The sequence below is a fragment of the Styela clava genome, chromosome 3 (genome assembly GCF_964204865.1).
Source record: "Styela clava chromosome 3, kaStyClav1.hap1.2, whole genome shotgun sequence".
NCBI lineage: Eukaryota > Metazoa > Chordata > Ascidiacea > Stolidobranchia > Styelidae > Styela > Styela clava.
Window position 1 is genome coordinate 24999394 of NC_135252.1, and position 23875 is coordinate 25023268.

A 23875-nucleotide genomic window follows, 5' to 3' on the forward strand; every position below is an offset into this window, starting at 1 on the left:
TGTAATTCAAGAAAATACACCTTCCTCAAATACCATTAATTTCAAATGTGTTCAAACTAGAGTTTCTATATTTTAACTATTTCGTATAAAACTATGACAAGACTATCATGCACAAGCTGTCTGTATATTAGAACTGAAAAACAATCAAAACTGCAAACATATTGTGACAAAATAGGCGTATCTCTCACTAAAGCATTAGAACTATTATGAGGCAATAACTAGTTTTTACTTTCGCGTTACAAAGGAAACAACTTAATAAGAACAGGTATATACGTGTGCAATTAACACTTTGACCGCATCCGGCGAATTAATTACTATATTCGGTATTGCTTCCATATAACGGGTTAATCTAACACGAGACGACAAAACTATCCAGTTTAGCGCCCCAGGCGCTTCATCAAAGTCACTTGAGCGTGACATTAACTCTTGTTACACAATAATATGCGGATTTTACGACTCGGATATTGTTATATTATACTTTATAATCAAAAGCAGATCCACGTCCAGGGATGCATATAGAACATCAAATCGAGTGCAATTTGAATATACGTCATAATAAACAATGCGACGTCATAATATCATTTAAATGGACCATATTACCCAGCCGTAATGTCTTATTAACACAGATAGTAGTAATATATCTTTTAAGTTTATACATATTTACCATGTTGACTTGAAACTCCACAAAGTCTCACATTCATCGGTATTTGCTTATGCGTTCTATACAGTGGTGGGATCCGAATTTTTTGTCAGCCCGTTCCTTCACAAAAGTCATATTTTTAGCCGATTCTGTTACAAACAGAACATTGACAGTAACCAATAATGCTAACCGGTTCGCTAATCTGATAAAATTCCGTGAGACGTTTCTATAGAACTGGTGCGAACCGGCTGAATCCCACTACTGGTTCTATAGCATTTCAGTAACTTTTTGCATTTTAGTAGTTATCATAAATATTTTTTTTTTTTTGGATTCCTAGTAAGCGGCCTTTTCAACCTCACAGATTTAGACCCCAATACAAAAATAGAATTCATTCATTTTTGCAATCTATTCAGAGGGATACATCTATTATCGGTTCAGAAATATGGCGAATCTCCCTATCACACAAGACGCTGTAAATCCATAACAAAATTTGGTGCTCCAGAAGTATGCGCACCAAGATGTCGCACAACCTGAATCCTAATCCTACACACATACTATGTACAGGCTGTGCGACATCTTGGTGCGCATACTTATGGAGGTCCCAAAATTTTGTGCTATCCTGTTACCTCGCGATTAATTTCTGGTCTGTTTTTATCTTAGTTAAGAATAAGTTAATGAACCAGAGAAAGGAAATAACCTAGTTTAATGAAGATAAAAACGATAAAAAAAGATAAAAAATAAAAACTGGCCATGGGACAACATCAGGTATTCCACCCAAAATTTTAGTGCATGGGCCGATGAATATATTCGGAACAAATACATCATCAATAATATTAGGTTTTTTTACATGCACAAAATTCTTAAAAAACTTTACTAAATTTTTAAAATTGTGTCTTTAATCAAAAACCTGAAGACCCTCTTACGTGTTGTGTGTGTTTTCAAGCGGATAATAAAAAATCGCAAATGACTTTTGAGAGTAATTCAATGAATAAATCAAATATTCTAAAGTTTACAGCGACTCTAATAACTCTCGAATTTCAATTTAATTCAACAATATTTTTAAACGCTAATCCTGTTCTGACACATGAGCGATACACCCTCTGGCGCGTGCTCGCATGACGTGATTAATTATGAGTTGAGAAACCGGTCTTGCCGTTCAAGTGCTTCTTCGTGCGAGTGTTTTTGTTTGGCGGTAAATTGCTTACCGTTTCAAGAAAGTGTACAGAGTCGGTTTAAAGATCTATCCGAATCCGGTTTTGAGTTTAAAAACCGGTATTGTCGTGTTCGTTCAAGTGCTTCCTTCGTGCGAGTATTGTGGTTTAACGGTACATTTCTTACTGTTTCAAGGAAGTGTACAGAGTCAGTTTTAGGGTATATCCGGATCCGGTTACGAATTGATATACCGGTATTGCCGTGTTCGTTCAAGCTTTCTTCGTGCGGTGTTCTTGTTTGACAGTAAATGGATTACCGTTTTGAGTAAGTGTACAGAGTCGGTTTGAGCTCTATCCGAATCCGGTTCCTAGTTGGGAAACCGGTATAGCCGCGTCCGTTGAAATGCTTCTTCTTGCGCGGCGAGTGTTGTTGTTTGGCGGTGAATTTCTCACCGTTTCAGTAAGTGTACAGAGTCGGATTTAGGCTCTATTCGAACCCGGTTCCGAGTTGAGAAACCGGTGTTGTTTGTCCGTTCAAGTGCTTCTCCTTGCGCTGTGAGTGTTGTATGGCGGCAAATAGTTTTAAAGTTTTTAGTAAGTGCACAGAGTCGGTTCAAAAAATTATCCGAATCCGGTTCCGAGTTGAGGTACCGGTATTGCTGTGTTCGTTAAAGTGCTTCTTCGTGCGCTGTGAATGTTGTATGACGGCAAATACTCTAAGTAAGTGGACAGAGTCGGTTTCGAGAGGTATCCGAATCCGGTTCCGAGTTGAGATACCGGTATTGCTGCTCTCTGTTCGATTAATCTTCTCCGTGCGCTGCGAGTATTGTTGTTTGGCGATAAATCGCTTACCGTTTCAAGTAAGTGTACGGAGTTCGTTTTAAGGCCTATCCGAATCCGGTTCCTAGTTGAGAATACGGTTTCGCCGTGTCCGTTCAACTGCTCCTTCGCGCACTGCGAGTATTGTTGTTTGGTGGCAAACTGCTTAACGTTTCCTGTAAATGTACAGAGTCGGTTTTAAAGTCTATCCGAATCCGGCTTTGAGTTAAGAAACCGGTATTTTCGTGTTTGTTCAAATGCTTTTTTGTGCGAGTGTTTCTGTTTGACGGTAAATTGGCTTACCGTTTCAAGTAAGTGTACAGAAAAAATGTTGGTTACAAGATCTTAGCCATTAGCGAGATACCAACAACCAATCCCGACACTTAATCCCATATTTGACCTCAAATCCCGTGTACATTCAAACTCCAACCCTTACCATATTCAAAATTAATCCGTTGTAAATGGGCTATCGCTGAGTTGACTCAAATGCTTTGTGCATTACATTTTTTTTTGTCTGCCATAGTGGTCGGCAAAATGTAGGCGCAGCCCAATCGTGGTGAGCCGAGAATTAAATAATTAGCCTCCAATAAATTCCATTATGGCGGTGATACACAAAAAATTGTACTCCTGAAGTATGCGCACCAAGGTGTCGCATAATCTGAACCCTAACCTGGTACACAACCCGAGTTCAGGTTGTGCTTCATCTTGGTGCGCATACTTCAGGAGGTCCCAAAAAAGTTCTATAAATTACGTATAAATTTTTGCCAAATGGTTTTTGTTCATATATCGAACGATCATACATTGCGTTCATTTCAACTTAACAAATTAAATGTCCCTTAACAAGTTCATCACGTGGTTAAATTTAAAATTACTAGGCCTTGAAGCCTTTTCCATTTTACCACTGACCCGCTAATAGTTTATCGTTTTGAGTAAGTTTGAAGAGTCAGTTTCAAGGTCTATCCGAATTCAACTCCGAACAAAATAATTTGATTCCAACCACAAAGTATCTTTACGAAGCCCATAAATAGGAAATATCCTGATTGCGAAATACAACTATTCTTTCCTCAAATAAAACAAATTACATTTTAGACATTTTATTAGTTAAGAAAAATTCAATTTACAGCAAAAAAAGATAAATTGTTAATGAATTCCATAACGTTCATGATGGTAAATCAAAAATAGCAAAAACCAAATATAACTATACAGAGAGATTGAAAAACACAATGCGGGCGCTACCCGAAAATACTTTTTTGACATAAATTAATATGTTAAATTCACAATTATTTATTCACAAAAAATCTGGACTTTTCGTCGTCGCAAGGTGGTTTGCGTAACTTTTTACCCTTCGTTTAGGCTTTTTCCACTTTTAAAGTTCATGAGTGTGTTGAAACAAAACCGAAGAAAAGCGTGGTTCTCCATATGATTCAGCCGTTTTATCGACGAATCCCCCTTTTAAAATGTGAATAAAAGCATTTTTTCTGCAATATACATAGCAATATTTCGTAGCTCTAAACGCTCTTGTCACGACGTAACTCGGCAATTGGAAATTTCAGAAATTTGAAACGACCCTCTCTTTGAAAATTCACGGGTACGCCTCTTGTGTAATTAATTGATTAGGGATATTGCTAAACTGGTAATATTTGGTTCATTTCAAAACAAAAAGTATTAGTTCAGTATATATTAGTGATGGCTTATACAAAGCCTCACTTTTTGTGAAACATCGACGTATAAAAAGAGATAAAGAGCGCAGATAGATTCTATTTAAATTCTAAAATAATCACAATCTTCTGAGGTTGTGCTTTTAATAAAATTTCCCGACATAACTTCGCGGCAATTGCACGACCGTTGCTGATAATGATCCTCGCGGAAACGGTAAAAACATCATCATAGGAGTCCAAGTTTCTGTTGCAGGGTCGAAGCATCTGAAAAATGTTTTAATATATGTTATGTCATTGATCACATCCTTTGTCATGTCCCCGATATTGTGACTTACAATTGTAACACAAGGGCGTGGTCAGCCTAAGACAGGGGGGGGGGGGGGGCAATGTATAATTGCTTCGGGCACACATATATAGTTGGGACCTTGTTCTGAGGAAACGCGTATGGAACATATTTTTGAAATGTGACGTAAGTTTTTGTGTGACATATTAAATACGTCACACTGTTGTGCAAGTTCCACGTCATTGTGATTAGTTAATTTAAGTGCTCTGATTAGAAACAAAAGATGTGTTTCGTTTTTGCAATTTTCCATAACCATATTACTGCATCAACTTACTTTACGTCATCATGTCCGTCATCATCTCCTCTCCATCCACCAATCAAATATATTTTATCGTTTAGTACTGTGACCCCAGGCAGATATACAGGCTCGGAATACATGAAAGGTAGGAGCTGCCAGCATTCCGAAGATGAATTGTATTCTTCTACTGATAAGACTTTGATGTCTCCACCTGAGAATATTTGTTGGCAAGAATAAATTGAAAGCAAACAAACAAATTAAAAAAGTATTTGGTCCTGGGTATTGTAAACGTCTCCTTGCTTGGTCGGGTACGGGCAGAAAGAGCGTATCCAGGGAGGTGCGGGTCGGAATTGGGTTAAAATGTGAAAAAAAAATTCTGTAGCATACGTGGCAATTTTTCGGTGCTCCCGAAATATGCGAACCAAGATGGCTGACACCGGAGTGTAGAATGTTTACCAGGTTGGACCATACCAATATTCCAATTTTCGGTGCTCCCGAAGTATGCGAACCAAGATGGCGGACATCGGAACGTAACATGGGAACAGGTTAGGGGTAGGCGATAATTTTTTTCCAATTTTGCCTATTTTAGTCTTATTATCAGTTCGAAGACTAGCCAAGAGCCTCCCGTAGTATTTATACTTAAAATTATGGCCTAACCCTAACCTAGTACACATATTACATTCCGGTGTCCGCCATCTTGGTTCGCATACTTCGGGAGCCCCATTTTTCGTAGCTTGAAACGCTTTTCAGACTCTTGAAAGCTCTAGCTCCGTTAGCTGATACTGTCTAACTTGACAATTAGAAATTTCTTTTTTATTTTATCTAGTCACGGTATATCTTTTCTTATGAATGTGTTTGTCTAGATGTTTACTGATATTGTGACATCTATATTTGTTATTGCGCCCTAATGATATTGCAAGAGCATTGCTCGCGTCAAGAACGCAGTGGACCTATGGATTGTTCTGTTATTATGTTGTTGATGATCATCATGTTCTTAGTACTTCTCTTATTTTCTTCTTCCTGTTGTGAAAAATCGCCTTTTTCATCAACTACTGAACCAATTGCATATACCTATTACTTATATTTATTTCAGAAATTTCTGTGAGCATTGTGGAAGTCGTTTTGGTGTGCGAATACGTCACAACTAACGTCACCATTATTCAGAAATTGCGCACCTTGTGGCACTTACGTTTGCGTTAGTCGTGAAGTTTACAGTAGCCTACGTTTTGGACTTTGTGCCCATATATTTAAGCATCGCTCTCTTCTTCGGAGGTGGCATTACTCACCTAAAACATAAACTTTGTCCAACGCTGTAGCCATAGCATGGGAGTCTCTTCCCTGGTTCATCGGCTTCATAGGACGCCAACTGTCGCTAGATGGCGTATACTTCAAAGTGTCGGTCGATTTATCGTTCCCTCCAGTAATGATGATTTCACCATGGTAAACGCACCCGCCGTGTCTGTTTGCAAAAGTAAAAATAAACATTTCAGCAAAATTTGAAGGGTCTCTTGCAGAATAAAATAGGACTAAAGCGTGACGTAAACGTTTACGTGTGACGTAAATCCAGCAGACATTTTACATAAAAATTATGTGAGATTTTATTTGTAATTTTCCAATTTCCCCGGAAATTAAAGATTCTTAACAATTAGTGTCAACAGACAGCAGTCTAAAGCTTTCTTGTAGCAGTATAACACCAAATGTATAAATATAAATATTACGCCTGTACTACATTGTATTAAATTTAACCATGACGTCGTTGTCAAATAAATGTATAAAACTATGGCGTCAGTTGTGACGTCATGAAAGTAATGTCGCCATCAAACCTGTAATAAGTCCTTGGTAGTTGAGCTACGTATTCCCACTTCATTTTGGATCTGTTGTATCTTTCGACTTTGTTGGAGTAGCCAGTAGGAGTCAGACCACCAACGGCATATATGTATCCATCGAGATATTGAAGGGTGAAGCAACCTCGTTTGACCTGGTAGGAATTTTAAGGAAGTAGATAGTTAAAGGTTCCGGGTTCAAATAGCGTATTTACATGTATCCATCGAGATATTGAAGGGTAAAGCAACCTCGTGTGACCTGGTATGAATTACAAGGAAGTAGATAGTCAAAGGTTCCCGGTTCAAATAGCGTATATGTATTTGTCGAGGTATTGAAGGGTGAAGCAACCTCGTTTGACCTGGGTTGAATATTAAGGAAGTATGAGGTTAAAGGTTCCGGGTTCAAATAGCGCATTTACATGTATCCATCGAGATATTGAAGGGTGAAGCAACTGCGTTTGACCTGGATTGAAATGAGTTTAGTATGAAGAGATGACCCAGTGATTATACGTTAGATCTAATAATAAGGAAATAGAATGTTATAGATTCCGGGTTCAAACATGGCGTTCGCTTTTACCCTATATTGCAATAAATAAGTGATCGTGGGGCTAGTTTGAAAATAAAGTACTCCGAAATAAATAAAATGGCTCCGAATGACCACATTTTTGGCACAATAACGCACTGATTTGAAAACCAATTTGCAACAATTCAGTGTCAAAATTCAGTTATCTGATATATTTACCAGTTTCATATATACAGAATAAAAGGGAAGGTAACGGAGTTCTTATTTCTTAGTGTATGAAGTGTTTTTAACAAAATTCCGAATGTGTTTTACAGCGTAAATGTAAATCATATATGTCAAAGAACATATAGTGTGTTTATAAACAACTTTGAAAATTGTTAAAGGGAATTTATCGATACTATATATTGTTTTAGGCTTCACAGATGTATTAAATGAAATAAAAATACTTACTGAACAATTACTGAATAGAAAACAACAAACAAATATATATAGAACCGACTTCATAACAAAATTAAAATTGTAACAGGACTTTATGGACACCATGTACTTTTTGTAGAGATGGACAGATTTACAAATAAACGGAATTAATTTCGAATATCATACAAACAAACCTTCATATTGGGTAGCTTATTCCAAATCATAGTTGCCAGATCCAGAGCATAAACTTCATTTGTGATGCAAGAATATTTATCAAATCCTCCAGCGATTATAACGTAATGGTCTGCCATGAGGGCACAATGAAGAGATCTTGTTTCTGGTAAATACGTCAGTTCGTTCATTTGTCCATTTTTGACGTCACACATTGTGACGTAATCGCTAAATGCGACTGCTGTATATCCTGTATTTAAAATAAATAATATTGTGTTGTGCTTCACTTTTATTGCCTTTCGAGAAGAGAAGAAAGCCGATTATATGGTGAAGACACTTTTGCCAGTAATGAACAGAATAACCAACCCAAAATTTTGTGCTATCCTGTTACCTCGCGATTAATTTCTGGTCTGTTTTTATCTTAGTTAAGAATAAGTTAATGAACCAGAGAAAGGAAATAACCTAGTTTAATGAAGATAAAAACGATAAAAAAAGATAAAAAATAAAAACTGGCCATTGGACAACATCAGGTATTCCACCCAAAATTTTAGTGCATGGGCCGATGAATATATTCGGAACAAGTACATCATCAATAATAATAGGTTTTTTTACATGCACAAAATTCTTAAAAAACTTTACTAAATTTTTAAAATTGTGTCTTTAATCAAAAACCTGAAGACCTCTTACGTGTTGTGTGTGTTTTCAAGCGGATAATAAAAAATCGCAAATGACTTTTGAGAGTAATTCAATGAATAAATCAAATATTCTAAAGTTTACAGCGACTCTAATAACTCTCGAATTTCAATTTAATTCAACAATATTTTTAAACGCTAATCCTGTTCTAACACATGAGCGATACACCCTCTGGCGCGTGCTCGCATGACGTGATTAATTATGAGTTGAGAAACCGGTCTTGCCGTTCAAGTGCTTCTTCGTGCGAGTGTTTTTGTTTGGCGGTAAATTGCTTACCGTTTCAAGAAAGTGTACAGAGTCGGTTTAAAGATCTATCCGAATCCGGTTTTGAGTTAAAAAACCGGTATTGTCGTGTTCGTTCAAGTGCTTCCTTCGTGCGAGTATTGTTGTTTAACGGTACATTTCTTACTGTTTCAAAGAAGTGTACAGAGTCAGTTTTAGGGTATATCCGAATCCGGTTACGAGTTGATATACCGGTATTGCCGTGTTCGTTCAAGCTTTCTTCGTGCGGTGTTGTTGTTTGACGGTAAATGGCTTACCGTTTTGAGTAAGTGTACAGAGTCGGTTTGAGCTCTATCCGAATCCGGTTCTTAGTTGAGAAACCGGTATAGCCGCCTCCGTTGAAATGCTTCTTCTTGCGCGGCGAGTGTTGTTGTTTGGCGGTGAATTTCTCACCGTTTTAGTAAGTGTACAGAGTCGGATTTAGGCTCTATTCGAATCCGGCTCCAATTTGAGAAACCGGTATTGCCGTGATCATTAAAGTGCTTCTTCCTGAGCTGCGAGTTTGGTATAACGGAAAATAGTTTTAAAGCTTTGAGTAAGTGCACAGAGTCGGTTTAACGGTATATTCGAACACGGTTCCGAGTTGAGAAACCGGTGTTGTCTGTCCGTTCAAGTGCTTCTCCGTGCGCTGTGAGTGTTGTATGGCGGCAAATAGTTTTAAAGTTTTTAGTAAGTGCACAGAGTCGGTTCAAAAGTTTATTCAAATCCGGTTCCGAGTTGAGATACCGGTATTGCTGCTCTCTGTTCGATTAATCTTCTCCGTGCGCTGCGAGTATTGTTGTTTGGCGATAAATCGCTTTTCGTTTCAAGTAAGTGTACAGAGTCCGTTTAAAGGCCTATCCGAATCCGGTTCCTAGTTGAGAATACGGTTTCGCCGTGTCCGTTCAACTGCTCCTTCGCGCACTGCGAGTATTGTTGTTTGGTGGCAAACTGCTTAACGTTTCCTGTAAATGTACAGAGTCGGTTTTAAAGTCTATCCGAATCCGGCTTTGAGTTAAGAAACCGGTATTTTCGTGTTGGTTCAAATGCTTTTTTGTGCGAGTGTTTCTGTTTGACGGTAAATTGGCTTACCGTTTCAAGTAAGTGTACAGAAAAAATGTTGGTTACAAGATTTTAGCCATTAGCGAGATACCAACAACCAATCCCGACTCTTAATCCCATATTTGACCTCAAATCCCGTGTACATCCAAACTTCAACCCTTACCATATTGAAAATGAATCCGTTGTAAATGCGCTATCACTGAGATGATTGAAATGCTTCGTGCATTACAATTTTGTTTGTCTGCCACAATGGTCGTTAAAATGTAGGCCGCAGCCTAATCGTGGCCAGCCGAGCATTCGATAATGGGCCTTCAATAAATTTCCATCCTGGCGGTGATACACAAAAATGGGTACTCCTGAAGTATGCGCACCAAGATGTCGCATAACCTGAACCCTAACCTGGTACACAACCCGAGTTCAGGTTGTGCTTCATCTTGGTGCGCATACTTCAGGAGGTCCCAAAAAAGTTCTATAAATTACGTATAAATTTTTGCCAAATGGTTTTTGTTCATATATCGAACGATCATACATTGCGTTCATTTCAACTTAACAAATTAAATGTCCCTTAACAAGTTCATCACGTGGTTAAATTTAAAATTACTAGGCCTTGAAGCATTTTCCATTTTACCACTGACCCGCTAATAGTTTATCGTTTTGAATAAGTTTAAAGAGTCAGTTTCAAGGTCTATCCGAATTCAACTCCGAACAAAATAATTTGACTCCAACCACAAAGTATCTTTACGAAGCCCATAAATAAGAAATATCCTGATTGCAAAATACAACTATTCTTTCCTCAAATAAAACAAATTACATTTTAGACATTTTATTAATTAAGAAAAATTCAATTTACAGCAAAAAAAGATAAATTGTTAATGCATTCCATAACGTTCATGATGGTAAATCAAAAATAGCAAAAACCAAATATAACTATACAGAGAGATTGAAAAACACAATGCGGGCGCTACCCGAAAATACTTTTTTGACATAAATTAATATGTTAAATTCACAATTAATTATTCACAAAAAATCTGGACTTTTCGTCGTCGCAAGGTCGTTTGCGTAACTGATTACCCCTCGATTAGGCTTCTTCCACTTTTAAAGTTCATGAGTATGTTGAAACAAAATGGTTAACAATTCCAAACAAAAATTGAACTGGTAACCTAAGAAAAGCCGTAGTTTTCTATATGATTCAGCCGTTTTATCGACGAATCCCCTTTTCGAAATGTAAATAAAAGCATTTTTCTGCAATATACATAGCAATATTTCGTAGTTTAAACGCTCTTGAAACCCTCAAAACTCCTAAAAACTCAAACCCGCTTGCAGTCATGGCGTAACTCGGCAATTGGAAATTTCAGAAATTTGAAACGACCCTCTCTTTGAAAATTCATGGGTACGCCTCTTGTGTAATTAATTGATTAGAGATTATGCTAAACTGGTAAGATTTGGATCATTTCAAAACAATAAGTATTAGTTCAGTATATATTAGTGATGGCTTATACAAAGCCTCACTTTTTGTGAAACATCGACGTATAAAAAGAGATAAATAGCGCAGATAGATTCTATTTAAATTCTAAAATAGTCACAATCTTCTGAGGTTGTGCTTTTAATAAAATTTCCCGACATAACTTCGCGGCAATTGCACGACCGTTGCTGATAATGATCCTCGCGGAAACGGTAAAAACATCATCATGGGAGTCCAAGTTTCTGTTGCAGGGTCGAAGCATCTGAAAAATGTTTTAATATATGTTATGTCATTGATTACATCCTTTGTCATGTCCCCGATATTGTGACTTACAATTGTAACACAAGGGCGTGGTCAGCCTAAGACAGGGGGAGGGGACAATGTATAATTGCTTCGAGCACACATATATAGTTGGGACCTTGTTCTGAGGAAACGCGTATGGAACATATTTTTGAAATGTGACGTAAGTTTTTGTGTGACATATTAAATACGTCACACTGTTGTGCAAGTTCCACGTCATTGTGATTGGTCAATTTATGTGCTCTGATTAGAAACAAAAGATGTGTTTCGTTTTCGCAATTTTCCATAATCATATTACGGCATCAACTTACTTGACGTCATCATGTCCGTCATCATCTCCTCTCCATCCACCAATCAAATATATTTTATCGTTTAGTACTGTGACCCCAGGCAGATATACAGGTTCAGAATACATGAAAGGTAGGAGCTGCCAGCATTCCGAAGATGAATTGTATTCTTCTACTGATAAGATTTTGATGTCTCCACCTAAGAATATTTGTTGGCAAGAATAAATTGAAAGCAAACAAACAAATTAAAAAAGTATTTGGTACTGGGTATTGTAAACGTCTCCTTGCTTGGTCGGGTACGGGCAGAAAGAGCGTATCCAGGGAGGTGCGGGTCGGAATTGGGTTAAAATGTGAAAAAAAATTCTGTAGCATACGTGGAAACTTTTCGGTGCTCCCGAAATATGCGAACCAAGATGGCTGACACCGGAGTGTAGTATGTTTACCAGGTTGGACCATACCAATATTCCAATTTTCGGAGCTCCCGAAGTATGCGAACCAAGATGGCGGATATCGGAACGTAAAATGGGAACAGGTTAGGGTTAGGTGATAATTTTTTTCCAATTTTCCTTATTTTAGTCCTATTATCAGTTCGAAGACTAGCCAAGAGCCTCCCGTAGTATATAAACCTAAAATTATGGCCTAACCCTAACCTAGTACACATATTACATTTCGATGTCCGCCATCTTGGTTCGCATACTTCGGGAGCCCCGTTTTTCGTAGCTTGAAACGCTTTTCAGACCCTCAGTACTCTTGAAAACTCTAGCTCCGTTAGCTGATACTGTCTAACTTGGCAATTAGAAATTTCATTACTTATCGATTTTAATAGGTATTTGTCTGTCGATGTCTATACCTATCGATAGGTATTTGTCTGTCTGTATGTCTGTTTGTCTGTTAGATGCACGCGATATCTCACGAAAGCGAGATTGAATCTGCTCCAGATTTTGCATGTGCATTCATCTTATCTCGGACCAGAAGCCCATTGATTTTGGGCGAATTATGTCGTATAATTAGCGAGTTATCAATCAATTATTGATATAGTGATCTAGATTTTTGTAAAGCGAGAGAATTTTGAGACCCGCCGAGTGTGTGTGTGCGATGCGCAGTGCGCAAGTTACAAGAGCGGATGAATCGAAACTGCAGTTTCTGTTTTGGGGGATCCCCTAACTATCGATCGATAAGTCTTCAGTTTCCAACCTATTTTCTCGTTTTTATTTAACTAGTCACGGTATCTCTTTTCTTATGAATGTGTTTGGCTAGATTTTTACTGTGACATCTATATTTGTTATTGCGCCCTAATATTATCGCAAGAGCATTGCTCGCGTCAAGAACGCAGTGGACCCATGGATTGATCTGTTATTATGTTGTTGATGATCATCATGTTCTTAGTACTTGTCTTATTTTCTTCTTCTTGTTGTGAAAAATCGCCTTTTTCATCAACTACTGAACCAATTGCATATACCTATTTCTTAGTTTATTTCAGAAATTTCTGTGAGCATTGTGGAAGTCGTTTTGGTGTGCGAATACGTCACAACTAACGTCACCATTATTCAGAAATTGCGCAACTTGTGGCACTTACGTTTGCATTAGTCGTGAAGTTTACAGTAGCCTACGTTTTGGACTTTGTGCCCATATATTTAAGCATCGCTCTCTTTTTCGGGGGTGGAATTACTCACCTAAAACATAAACTTTGTCCAACGCTGTAGCCATAGCATGGGAGTCTCTTCCCTGGTTCATCGGCTTCATAGGACGCCAACTGTCGCTAGATGGCGTATACTTCAAAGTGTCGGTCGATTTATCGTTCCCTCCAGTAATGATGATTTCACCGTGGTAGACGCACCCGCCGTGTCTGTTTGCAAAAGTAAAAATAAACCTTTCAGCAAAATTTGAAGGGTCTCTTGCAGAATAAAATAGGACTAAGAATAGAAGCGTGACGTAAACGTTTACGTGTGACGTAAATTAACGTAATCCAGCAGACATTTTACATAAAAATTATGTGAGATTTTATTTGTAATTTTCCAATTTCCCCGGAAATTATCGATTCCTAATAATTAGTGTCAACAGACAGCAGTCTAAAGCTTTATTATAGCAGTATAACACCAAATGTATAAATATAAATATTACGCCTGTACTACATTGTATTAAATTTAAGCATGACGTCGTTGTCAAATAAATGTATAAAACTATGGCGTCAGTTGTGACGTCATGAAAGTAATGTCGCCATCAAACCTGTAATAAGTCCTTGGTAGTTGAGCTACGTATTCCCACTTCATTTTGGATCTGTTGTATCTTTCGACTTTGTTGGAGTAGCCAGTAGGAGTCAGACCACCAACGGCATATATGTATCCATCGAGATATTGAAGGGTGAAGCAACCTCGTTTGACCTGGTAGGAATTTTAAGGAAGTAGATAGTTAAAGGTTCCGGGTTCAAATAGCGTATTTACATGTATCCATCGAGATATTGAAGGGTAAAGCAACCTCGTTTGACCTGGTATGAATTACAAGGAAGTAGATAGTTAAAGGTTCCCGGTTCAAATAGCGTATATGTATTTGTCGAGGTATTGAAGGGTGAAGCAACTGCGTTTGGCCTGGATTGAAATGAGTTTATTATGAGGTTGACCCAGTGATTTACGTTAGATCTAATAATAAGGAAATAGAATGTTATAGATTCCGGGTTCAAACATGGCGTTCGCTTTTACCCTATATTGCAATAAACAAGTGATCGTGGGGCTAGTTTGAAAATAAAGTACTCCGAAGTAAATAAAGTGGCTCCGAATGACCACATTTTTGGCACAATAACGCACTGATTTGAAAACCAATTTGCAACAATTCAGTGTCAAAATTCCGTTATCTGGTCTATTTACCAGTTTGATATATACAGAATAAAAGAGAAGGTAACGGAGTTCTTATTTCTTAGTGTATGAAGTGTTTTTAACAAAATTCCGAATGTGTTTTACAGCGTAAATAATATATGTCAAAGAACATATAGGGTGTTTATAAACAACTTTAAAAATTGTTAAAGAGAATTTATCGATACTATATATTGTTTTAGCCTTCACAGATGTATTAAATGAAATAAAAATACTTACTGAACAATTACTGAATAGAAAACAACAAACAGATATATTGAGAACCGACTCTATGGACACCCTGTACTTTTTGTAGAGATGGACAGATTTACAAATAAACGGAAGTAATTTCGAATATCATACAAACAAACCTTCATATTGGGTAGCTTATTCCAAATCATAGTTGCCAGATCCAGAGCATAAACTTCATTTGTGATGCAAGAATATTTATCAAATCCTCCAGCGATTATAACGTAATGGTCTACCATGAGGGCACAATGAAGAGATCTTGTTTCTGGTAAATACGTCAGTTCGTTCATTTGTCCATTTTTGACGTCACACATAGTGACGTAATCGCTAAATGCGACTGCTGTATATCCTGTATTTAAAATAAATAATATTGTGTTGTGCTTCACTTTTAATGCCTTTCGAGAAGAGAAGAAAGCCGATTATACGGTGAAGACACTTTTGCCAGTAATGAACAGAATAACCGAATTGAACGTGCTTACTGTCTAGTTATCAGCGGGCTCTTCACGATGTCTATATTCATAAAATTTGAACAAAATAAAATTGTCAAATATGATTCTATACTGGTCAGAATATAACTGACCATCGATTTGTTGAAAAGTCAACAAACAAGCCCGACGGAATGAAGCGTTCCCTCCATTAAAACAAAATGAGCATTTCGGTTCTATACCGTGGCCCTGAGGAAATCTGATAGAGTAATTAAAATTTAAATTAGTAGCCTTCTAGAGATGTATTTCATCATCAAGTACTAGAAGATAAAAATCAATTGTTCTATTAATTGCTGAGAAAGTGAACTTTCAACAACAACAAAACCAACACACAACAGCAGTCTATTGATAAGGGGATATATGTCGATTTCTTGTCCAAAATGTGAAACCAACGAACCTCGATCTTCGCTTGTCTCGTCAACCACGGGAGCACTTCCTCCGATCATCAGCACAAATTCTCGCTCTCCTCTCATTGCAACGTGCTCATCAAATTTGCAAGCTGATTTTCCGGTTACGATTCCGGATATCCGGTTGCATAATGCGTCGTTCTCCATTATCAATAAATCAGTACTGATATCATTGATTAGATGTTGGTCGCTGATAAGAGGAATGCGTACATTGGCCATAACCTGTGAATACAAGAGACTTATGCTCAAATACATGGACACGAAACCAAAACGTACAGCAAATTTTATGACTAAAGCAAACGGAACCGCCACAGGGTGCCATTTTTATGACGTCATCGCACACAAAAATCCCTTGAAGCCCACATAAACTCTCGAAAGTAATAAAAGTAAGAGGTATCCTGGTAAATATACAATCTTTATCCACTGAAAATTTCGAATCAATTTGCAATTGGCCCAGTGAATAAAGAGAAAAGGGAATTTTCACAACAAGAAGAAAACGAATACTACTAACATCCAACAACACCAACATAATAACAAAATGATCCATATTTACACCTTGTGTTCAACAAATGCACAAATATATAAACATTAAGGTCGCGCTTGATCCCGATATGTTGCGATTTTGGAGCACCGAGTTTTCTGTAAAGATCCGCGACTAACGTGACGAATGCTGTTTCTTGTGATTAAATAAAGAACTTTTCTCTTCCAATTAAAAACTTGAAAATTTTGCGTGAATATCGAGAAGCGCAAAACAAAATTAGGATGAAATAAAGTAATAGCTATTTCCTAACGACAACAACCATGAACAAAAACCAGTTTAGCAAAACATTCCAAACTAAGCCTTTTCGAGAGACATATCTGTTTCACCACGAATCCTTTTAATTCGAATTTAATTGTTTTTCATTCGAGCTAGAGACTTTTGAACACATTGCAAAACAAGTATTCACATATTATATTGTACGATGATGATAGCACACGTCTTGCGTAGCTGCCTGAATATAAAACTCGCTTTATATATAGTAGCACAATCAATTTTATTGTAGAATATTCACCTCGTTCACTTCCGCTTTCCGGTTCACGAGGTCATGGTTCACCCATTTCCTAATTGCTTCAAATATTTGATATTCACTTTCTGAAGCGGGAAAATCTACCGTGAGTCGCTGTGATGAAACAATACTTGAAATCCATTCACCCGTCACAGTAAGAAACTCTTTCGTTTTCGCTACAGCAAGGAAGTTTGCCTCTATGAATCGAACAGCAACGTTCTGTAATAAAACATAAAATATATTAAAACATATAATTTTTGAGATGTTATGTTGTTCATTTTCGACTTTACGAAGAAATGTTTCAAGCGTTATACGAATAGGGGGGAAAATAGTCGAAAGTCTTACGGACTTTTAACAATGGCAAGCGAAGATGAACGCAACGTGGTCGGTACTTCAAAATTTTCTGACGATAATTACAGAGTAAGCTGTAACTTTCTAGAAACAACCTGCATTTTTGGTCTTGGCACAATGAAATATGATGCAAAACTTTATATATAAGAGTTTTTATTTGAGTGATGTCATACCTAAGGACATAAATGATATTCTAAGAAAAATTGAAACGTCACATCGGACTGTCTTATATTTCTTGGGATTTAGAAATAATAAAAAATGGGGTTCACATACATTCAAAGATTTCACATACATATGTCGTAGCAGACATAGAAAAGTTAAAAAAAATACTTTTCAAGTTTGACTCACTTTCAAATGGGAGCAATCATACTTTTCTGCAGTGGATTGAATCTCAATGCAGTTTTGAACCGATATCGTTCTCTCAAGATACTCGGCACACCCCTCGATGACGTCACTGCATTTGAAACTGCTCGCTGCATCCATAAGATGACGTACGTTATGTGACGTCACTGAAACTTTGGCGGTATAAAAGTAATGTAACATTCCTTGAAGTATGGAATCTTTATAATCTGGGGCTTGAACTTCATGTGTGACGTCACCATCTGTTGTGACGTCTGTTTTGATGACATCATTGCAGTTTACAAGCTTTTCAGCAAAGAATTTTGACGAGGCAACCAAGAGTACAGTATGAGCAGGAAATTTGAGTGATGTGTTCGGTGAGTTCACGATGACGTCAGTATGACGTGTGTGACTGCGCAATTTCTCAAAGTGCTCCAGCATCTTGACCGCCATAGTGGGTTCGGAGTATTGGTACCTGGAAAAGAGAATTTTTGCATTTAAATTCATGTTGGTAAATCTAAATATATTTTTTTAACAGCGTCTGCTTGTACGAGTTCGTTGAGAACAAAGCTTGCTTACATGCGTTTATAATGAGATTACGTGGGAAGGCTTCATGAAAATATATTTTAATTCAATAAACCTTAAAACTTTGACGATAACTATCCTTATTGAAATAGTACAGGCCAGATGACAATAAGGGAATTCAGATAGAGGTCAGATTATCAGTTGACCCAATAAATATAATTTGTTTACATTTTGTTTGTCCGTGTATTTCAAACGATCCTAAAAGCACAATATGAGAAGTTTGGAAGGAATTATCGTTGATTATCAATGACATGGAAACGTTATATATAATAACCCGTTGCTCTATTCATTTTAACAATCAAGATTAACAAACTACCTGAACTGCGAGGCTGCTGCATCTTTTTCTTCCGGCGTCTCCATACTTTCTGTTTCGGTCCTAAGAACATTTTCAAACTCGTCACATGCCATTGTGACGTCATCCAATCCGCATTGCCTAGCAACTACTTGTAACTTTGTGACGTTCTTTCGTGTAATATTAATATGTGAAGTGTAGAAAAAGTTGATGATGACTTCCAATGGATCTTCAAATGACGTAGGACTGATGATGTCATCACCTTCAATGGTGACGTCACATGTGTCTGATCGTTTGAAATTTGCAGACTTCGCATCAATTCCGTTTATTACAGTCGTTTCGCTTGTCGAGACAACTTGCGTATTCCCAGTTTTGTCTGCATTTTCGGAATCAGCTTGTTCACTTGTAGGCGTAGTGAGTTCTTCCACTAGAGAGGACGAAAGAGTATTTTCGGGCGTTTCAGTTTCGCCGTTTTCAGTGACTGCACCGTCCCCGGTATTCTTTTTTGATTCTTCTGTTTCTGTTCCATTAACGTCAGTTTCCGTTTTATTAGATTCACTTTGAGTTTCTGTGACGTCATCAGAATTTTCCGTTACGTCATCTTTCTTATTCTCTACTTCATCCGATTTGTTCTCTTTCACTTCTTTAGAATCTCCATTTACTAAGGTCATATTATCCGTTTGCATTTGCTCTGGCGAGGCGGGTCGTTCCCGGGTGATGACGTCATCGCCGTTTAAACCCTTTACTAAATCGTTTTCACTGGTTACGGATTGAAGATGGTTGAGTTCAACCTCATCATCTGACACTGAAAAGACATTTATGAAGTTAGTCAGATGAGAAATAGGCTTTATGAGAAAAGGCGAGGTTGACTGAGAGAAAATGATTAAAAAAGAGATTTTCGGCAAATGTTGTCGAGTGACATTTCCGTTGTATCTGAATGATTCAGGTACAATGGACAGTGAATGAATTAGTCTAACCGACGAGACTATTTAAATTAGGAATAGCGAAACTTAGTTATCGAAGAAAGAGACACACTAACAGAAGAAAAGGAAAAGACTCATTTTTATTATTCAGGTATAGATGATAAATACTGTACTTATATACGAAGGAACAGACACACTTGAAAGTGGAGAAAAAGACTTATAAATAATTTTATAAGACCTATAAAAGAAAAATTCAGACTCGTTCAGAAATGAGAGAAGAAAATTAATTTATTGAAAAGAGAGAGAGAGAGACTTAATTATGAAAAACAAAGTGAGTCATTTATAGACGAGATAAAAAAAAAGAAGACGCGGATTCTTGTATAGGAGAGAGAAACTCATTCATGATAAAGTTACTCATAGGAATTTGACAGAAATAGCGTGACTCACATTAATAGAAGAGAAAGAAAAACTCACTTATAGATGAGGGGGCAAATTTCCATATAGAAGGTGGATACATGAATGAAGAGAACGACCCACATATACTAGACATAGAATCTCACGTATGGGAAAGAGAGGTGGGGAGCGAAAGAGAGATACTTACTTATAGGCGATGTTGTTTCTTCTTTTCCGTTTTCATTGAAACCTTTGTTATGCACGCCGTACGTGACGTCGTTTTCCACTTGGCGTTCTGTTTCCTCTGAAGGCTGCATCGTCATCTGGATTGAAAATAAGGATATGTTATCAAAATCGCCAAGTAGTGAGTTGTTAAAAAAGAAAGTGGTGAATAGGATTAAAATATTTATCTCGGGGGAGAGGTAAGCCATATGACGAACCACGGTCTCTCTTCCGGATACCATATGGCGAACCACGGCCTCTCGTCCGGTTACCATTCCATGTCGGGTACGGGATTATTTAGATATTTGTTTTCGAGAGCATGGACTTGATGGCGGAGGAAGTCGTAATTGACCAGCGGTTACGTGAACCACCCCACGGCGGCAAAGAGTGCAGCAATCCTCTCGCACATAACCATCGCCGCATAGGATTCGAACATTCGAACATTCGAACCCACGCAGAGTAATCAAAGATGCGGTGGCGAGCGTATTCCTAACGCTTAGCGCGATGAGCCACACCGCTCATTTATGCAGTTTTGCGTTTTGTACTCATCTGTGCAAGCATATTATTGCGAATATTTCGTATTTCGAATTCGATTAATTGCGGGAAAGAATACAATGATTTTGGCAACAATGGGTCTTCAACATGAAGTCCACAACCATCAATCTTTATGCCTTGTGGTCAGATTAAAGCGGACAGAATGAAATTTGTGAAAGTATGACACAAGACTCTTGCACAGGTAAATATAGCCACGTGATTACTGCTATATTACTTTTTCATCTTTTTTGAGGTTTTTTTTTCGCTTTCCTGATTCTGGAATTGGTTTTATTTATTTTGTTTTTATTAAATATTTTATCGTCTATTATGCTGATTATGAAGTCTAAATAAACTTATACTTATAACATGGCTGCGTTTCAATTTATATAGGTGATGCTAATGCATAAGTTTTGTATTATGAAGCCATGCCTTTGTGTTATGCACCATTCATTTGTGACTATGACGTCAAACTTTTGTATTATGTAATCAGACTTGTATAATATGACTCTACGTCCTCGCCCAAATTTCTACGTTTAAATTCTTGGCCATGTTATTGACGCCCAAAAATGACTCTATGATATCATAGACAAAAATATGTTTTATCAATATATGCCGACCTACCTGTAATAGTTTTTCGTTGAACGATACGACAATTTTGTGAGCTTTCATCTTTGTGCCGTCACACTTAGTCACTGTGACATCACACAATGTTTCGTTTTGTCTCATTAGCTCCAATTCTGCCAGTACTTTCGTAGCATGTTCTTCAATGTTTTCAATGTAGTGTTGGCCATGGAACATGGACGGTGTAAGATTCCCCATAGTTTCTTTGAATTTCTTCAGAGCTGGGACTGTAAATTGTATTGGATATAGATATTTATTTTTGTCTTACGAGAAATATTGTATAATAAGGAAAATAAAGAAGATTTCGACAGTCGCGAACAGCACCATATGGAATCAAACTACGACCGCACAAATAGATACCGCACAATTTTTATGTCAGCAACAATAACTTGAAGCAGGATTCTCAAACTCAATTTACCTAGGGACAACCGGAGTCAGAGTTTGTTTGAGTCTGGATCGTATCAGGTTTTGCCCAGTAAAAGCTTAGTTTAAAAATTTCATATCTTCTTAAATTTCTTTTTTTAAACACAAAACATGTTGAAAACATCAATAAAAAAATGAATAAATGAAAAAAGAATGCCTGAAGATATCAAGGAATAATACTCAGTGATTGTGACGCCAAAAATCCGAGAACTTATAAAAGTTATATTAAATTTATTAATCATTAATCATTCAAACTGAGCTAAGTGACACACTAATATTAAACTCTCATACTAAGGCGGGGGCAACAAACGATCGTGTTGGGGGCCGTAATTGGCCCCCGGGCCGCGAGTTTGGGACCCCCGACTTAAAGCAAAACATCCAGATGAGAAAGTGATCTCTAGATTCGACATATATTTGTGCATTCTGTTTTTTCAAGTGATATTCCATTAAAAAAATACCCTTATGTTTTGGAGGTTTAACTGGTCTTGGTGGTTTTGTTTTCTTTCCTTCTTGGTTTCCCGCTGTTCCTCCGTCTTCCTGCTTTTTTTTGGAAGTCAGTTTCAGTCCTCTAAGACCTTTAAACATATCTCTTTCAACCCAACATTAGGTAATAAAGTTTAAAACTGGGAAAGAACGTCGAAATATAAGTAAGAATCATTGTAAGTTTTTATCAGGAAATTTAAAACGAACAGACCGAAAATCAAAAATGAATTTCCATTGGCTTTCTTTTGCCGTTTAAACTCCATCACCAAAATATTACTTTGCTGTGATTATTGTTTTGACATCATAACGAGCTGTGTTTCCTTTTTAAACTCTTCTTCCTCTCCAAAAAGGATTTCAGGGAGTTCTAATCAGTTTACAGTCAGTGTATCCTCATCTAGACTAAGGAATTTTATAACAAACTTTTTTTCTCGAAAAACCTCAGTCACGGCGTAGCCAGAAATCTTCAAAAAATGGCGGTTCTGAAATTACTAATTGCCAAGTTGGACCGTAACAATCAAATGGTTCGGTCGGAAAACATGGGGTTTCATGAGACTCTAGGGCAGGGGTGGGCAACATACGGCCCGCGGGCCGGAACCCGGCCCGCGACGAGATTTCGACAGGCCCGCTGACTGTACATTATGATATTACAGTATTACACTTTTAGTACATTATGATGAATTTATTATGTGTTTTTGGTCTCTATTTTTAGTAAAGTTTATACTTTACTTTGAACGCGATTCATAACTTTCTTTCTTGCATTGGCGATTAAACATGTGATTAAGATATTGAATACTATTCATGTTATAATTTGGCCCACCGAGGACTTCATTTTCCCACATTCGACCCGCTGACTAGAGAAGTTGCCCACCCCTGCTCACGGGTCTAAAAGCGTTTCAAGCCACGAAAAATTGCTATATATGAAACACAAAATTTTTTTACATTTCAAAATGTGGGGGAGGGGGACTCTCAACCATCCCCTTGGCTACGGCGCTGCTCTCGGTTATTACTTATCGATCTTAAGATCGGTAAGTATATTGATAGGTATTTGTCTGTATGTATGTGTGTATGTCTGTCTGTCTGTTAGATGCACGCGATATCTCACGAAGGCGTGGTTGAATCTGCTCCAAATTTTGCATGAGCATTCATCATATCTCGGACCAGAAGCCTATTGATTTTGGATGAATTATGTCGTATAATTAGCGAGTTATTAATTAATTAGTGATGAAGAGATCTGGATTTTCACAAATCGAGAGATTTTCGAGACGCGCTGAATGTGTGTGTGCGTATCAGATGCGCAAGTTTTCACGCTAGTGAGTCAGAGCGAAGGATACACACCGCTAGATCGTATCTCGTGATTAATCTTTGAGCCTTGTCCATATCTCTCTTGTAACTTTGACGTCGTCGCGATGCGCAAGTTTCCTTCGAGGAATTTTCCACACTATTGAGTCAGAGCGAAGGATACACGCCGCGAGATCGTATCTCGTTACTTATAATTACTCCTTAAAGTTTAAGCAATGTCCATATCCCTAAATCAGGTTCGGGGTTGCAGAATTCCTCACCAAAATATCGCTAGGCTGTGTTTGAATAGCCGTCGCAACCTGGGTTAGCGCCGTTGTATTTGACACAAACTATAGGATTGGTAAATACAGAAATAGGCTATTGGCTGGAAACTAATCGAAACAATCCAGTTCGGATTTGCAGAATTCTTCAGAAAAGTATTTCCTCGAGTAGTATTTCGACGACATGGGGAGTTGGCTATTGTTTCCTACATTTCTGATATTGGCTGAAAACTAATCAAAACAATCCAGTTCGGGTTTGCAGAATTTTT

At 37.6% G+C, this 23875-nt stretch overlaps 2 protein-coding genes across 4 annotated transcripts; both read right to left on the reverse strand.

Moving 5' to 3' along the window:
* Window positions 1–3688: 3688 nt before the first annotated feature.
* On the reverse strand, window positions 3689–22204 carry LOC120342575 (kelch-like protein 26). Of its 3 annotated transcripts, none has more exons than XM_078110831.1 (12): window positions 22023–22203; window positions 21142–21368; window positions 19973–20087; window positions 18473–19253; window positions 17581–18046; window positions 16888–17100; window positions 15826–16057; window positions 15066–15292; window positions 14075–14229; window positions 13522–13694; window positions 11873–12047; window positions 3689–4532 (listed from the first exon to the last, which is right to left on the reverse strand). In XM_078110831.1, exons 1-12 carry the CDS (start codon window positions 22147–22149, stop codon window positions 4412–4414), a joined length of 3012 nt encoding a protein of 1003 aa, XP_077966957.1. In that variant the 5' UTR covers window positions 22150–22203; the 3' UTR covers window positions 3689–4411. The 3 variants fall into 3 exon arrangements, with proteins under 3 accessions (XP_077966957.1, XP_039267392.2, XP_039267393.2); XM_039411458.2 differs by lacking the exon at window positions 3689–4532 and adding an exon at window positions 10607–11523; XM_039411459.2 differs by lacking the exons at window positions 3689–4532; window positions 11873–12047; window positions 13522–13694; window positions 14075–14229 and adding an exon at window positions 14236–14333 and having other exon boundaries at window positions 22023–22204.
* On the reverse strand, window positions 4882–8029 carry LOC144420787 (kelch-like protein 36). The gene is made up of 5 exons (XM_078110435.1): window positions 7807–8029; window positions 6984–7031; window positions 6673–6827; window positions 6136–6308; window positions 4882–5060 (listed from the first exon to the last, which is right to left on the reverse strand). The coding sequence occupies exons 1-5, from the start codon at window positions 7996–7998 to the stop codon at window positions 4882–4884; spliced, it is 747 nt and encodes a 248-aa protein (XP_077966561.1). The 5' UTR covers window positions 7999–8029.
* Window positions 22205–23875: the final 1671 nt, after the last annotated feature.

Coding starts and splice junctions, on each gene's coding strand:
- LOC144420787 (XM_078110435.1), bottom strand. CDS start 7,998: ATGTGTGACGTCAAAAATGGACAAATGAACGAACTGACGTATTTACCA. Junction 6,828..6,983: donor ACCTCGACAAATACATATAC/GCTATTTGAACC, acceptor AATTCCTACCAG/GTCAAACGAGGTTGCTTCAC. Junction 5,061..6,135: donor GGACAAAGTTTATGTTTTAG/GTGAGTAATGCC, acceptor AAATATTCTCAG/GTGGAGACATCAAAGTCTTA.
- LOC120342575 (XM_078110831.1), bottom strand. CDS start 22,149: ATGTTTAAAGGTCTTAGAGGACTGAAACTGACTTCCAAAAAAAAGCAG. Junction 17,101..17,580: donor ATGATTGCTCCCATTTGAAA/GTGAGTCAAACT, acceptor GTTTTATTACAG/AACGTTGCTGTTCGATTCAT. Junction 13,695..14,074: donor CTACCAAGGACTTATTACAG/GTTTGATGGCGA, acceptor TTTTGCAAACAG/ACACGGCGGGTGCGTCTACC.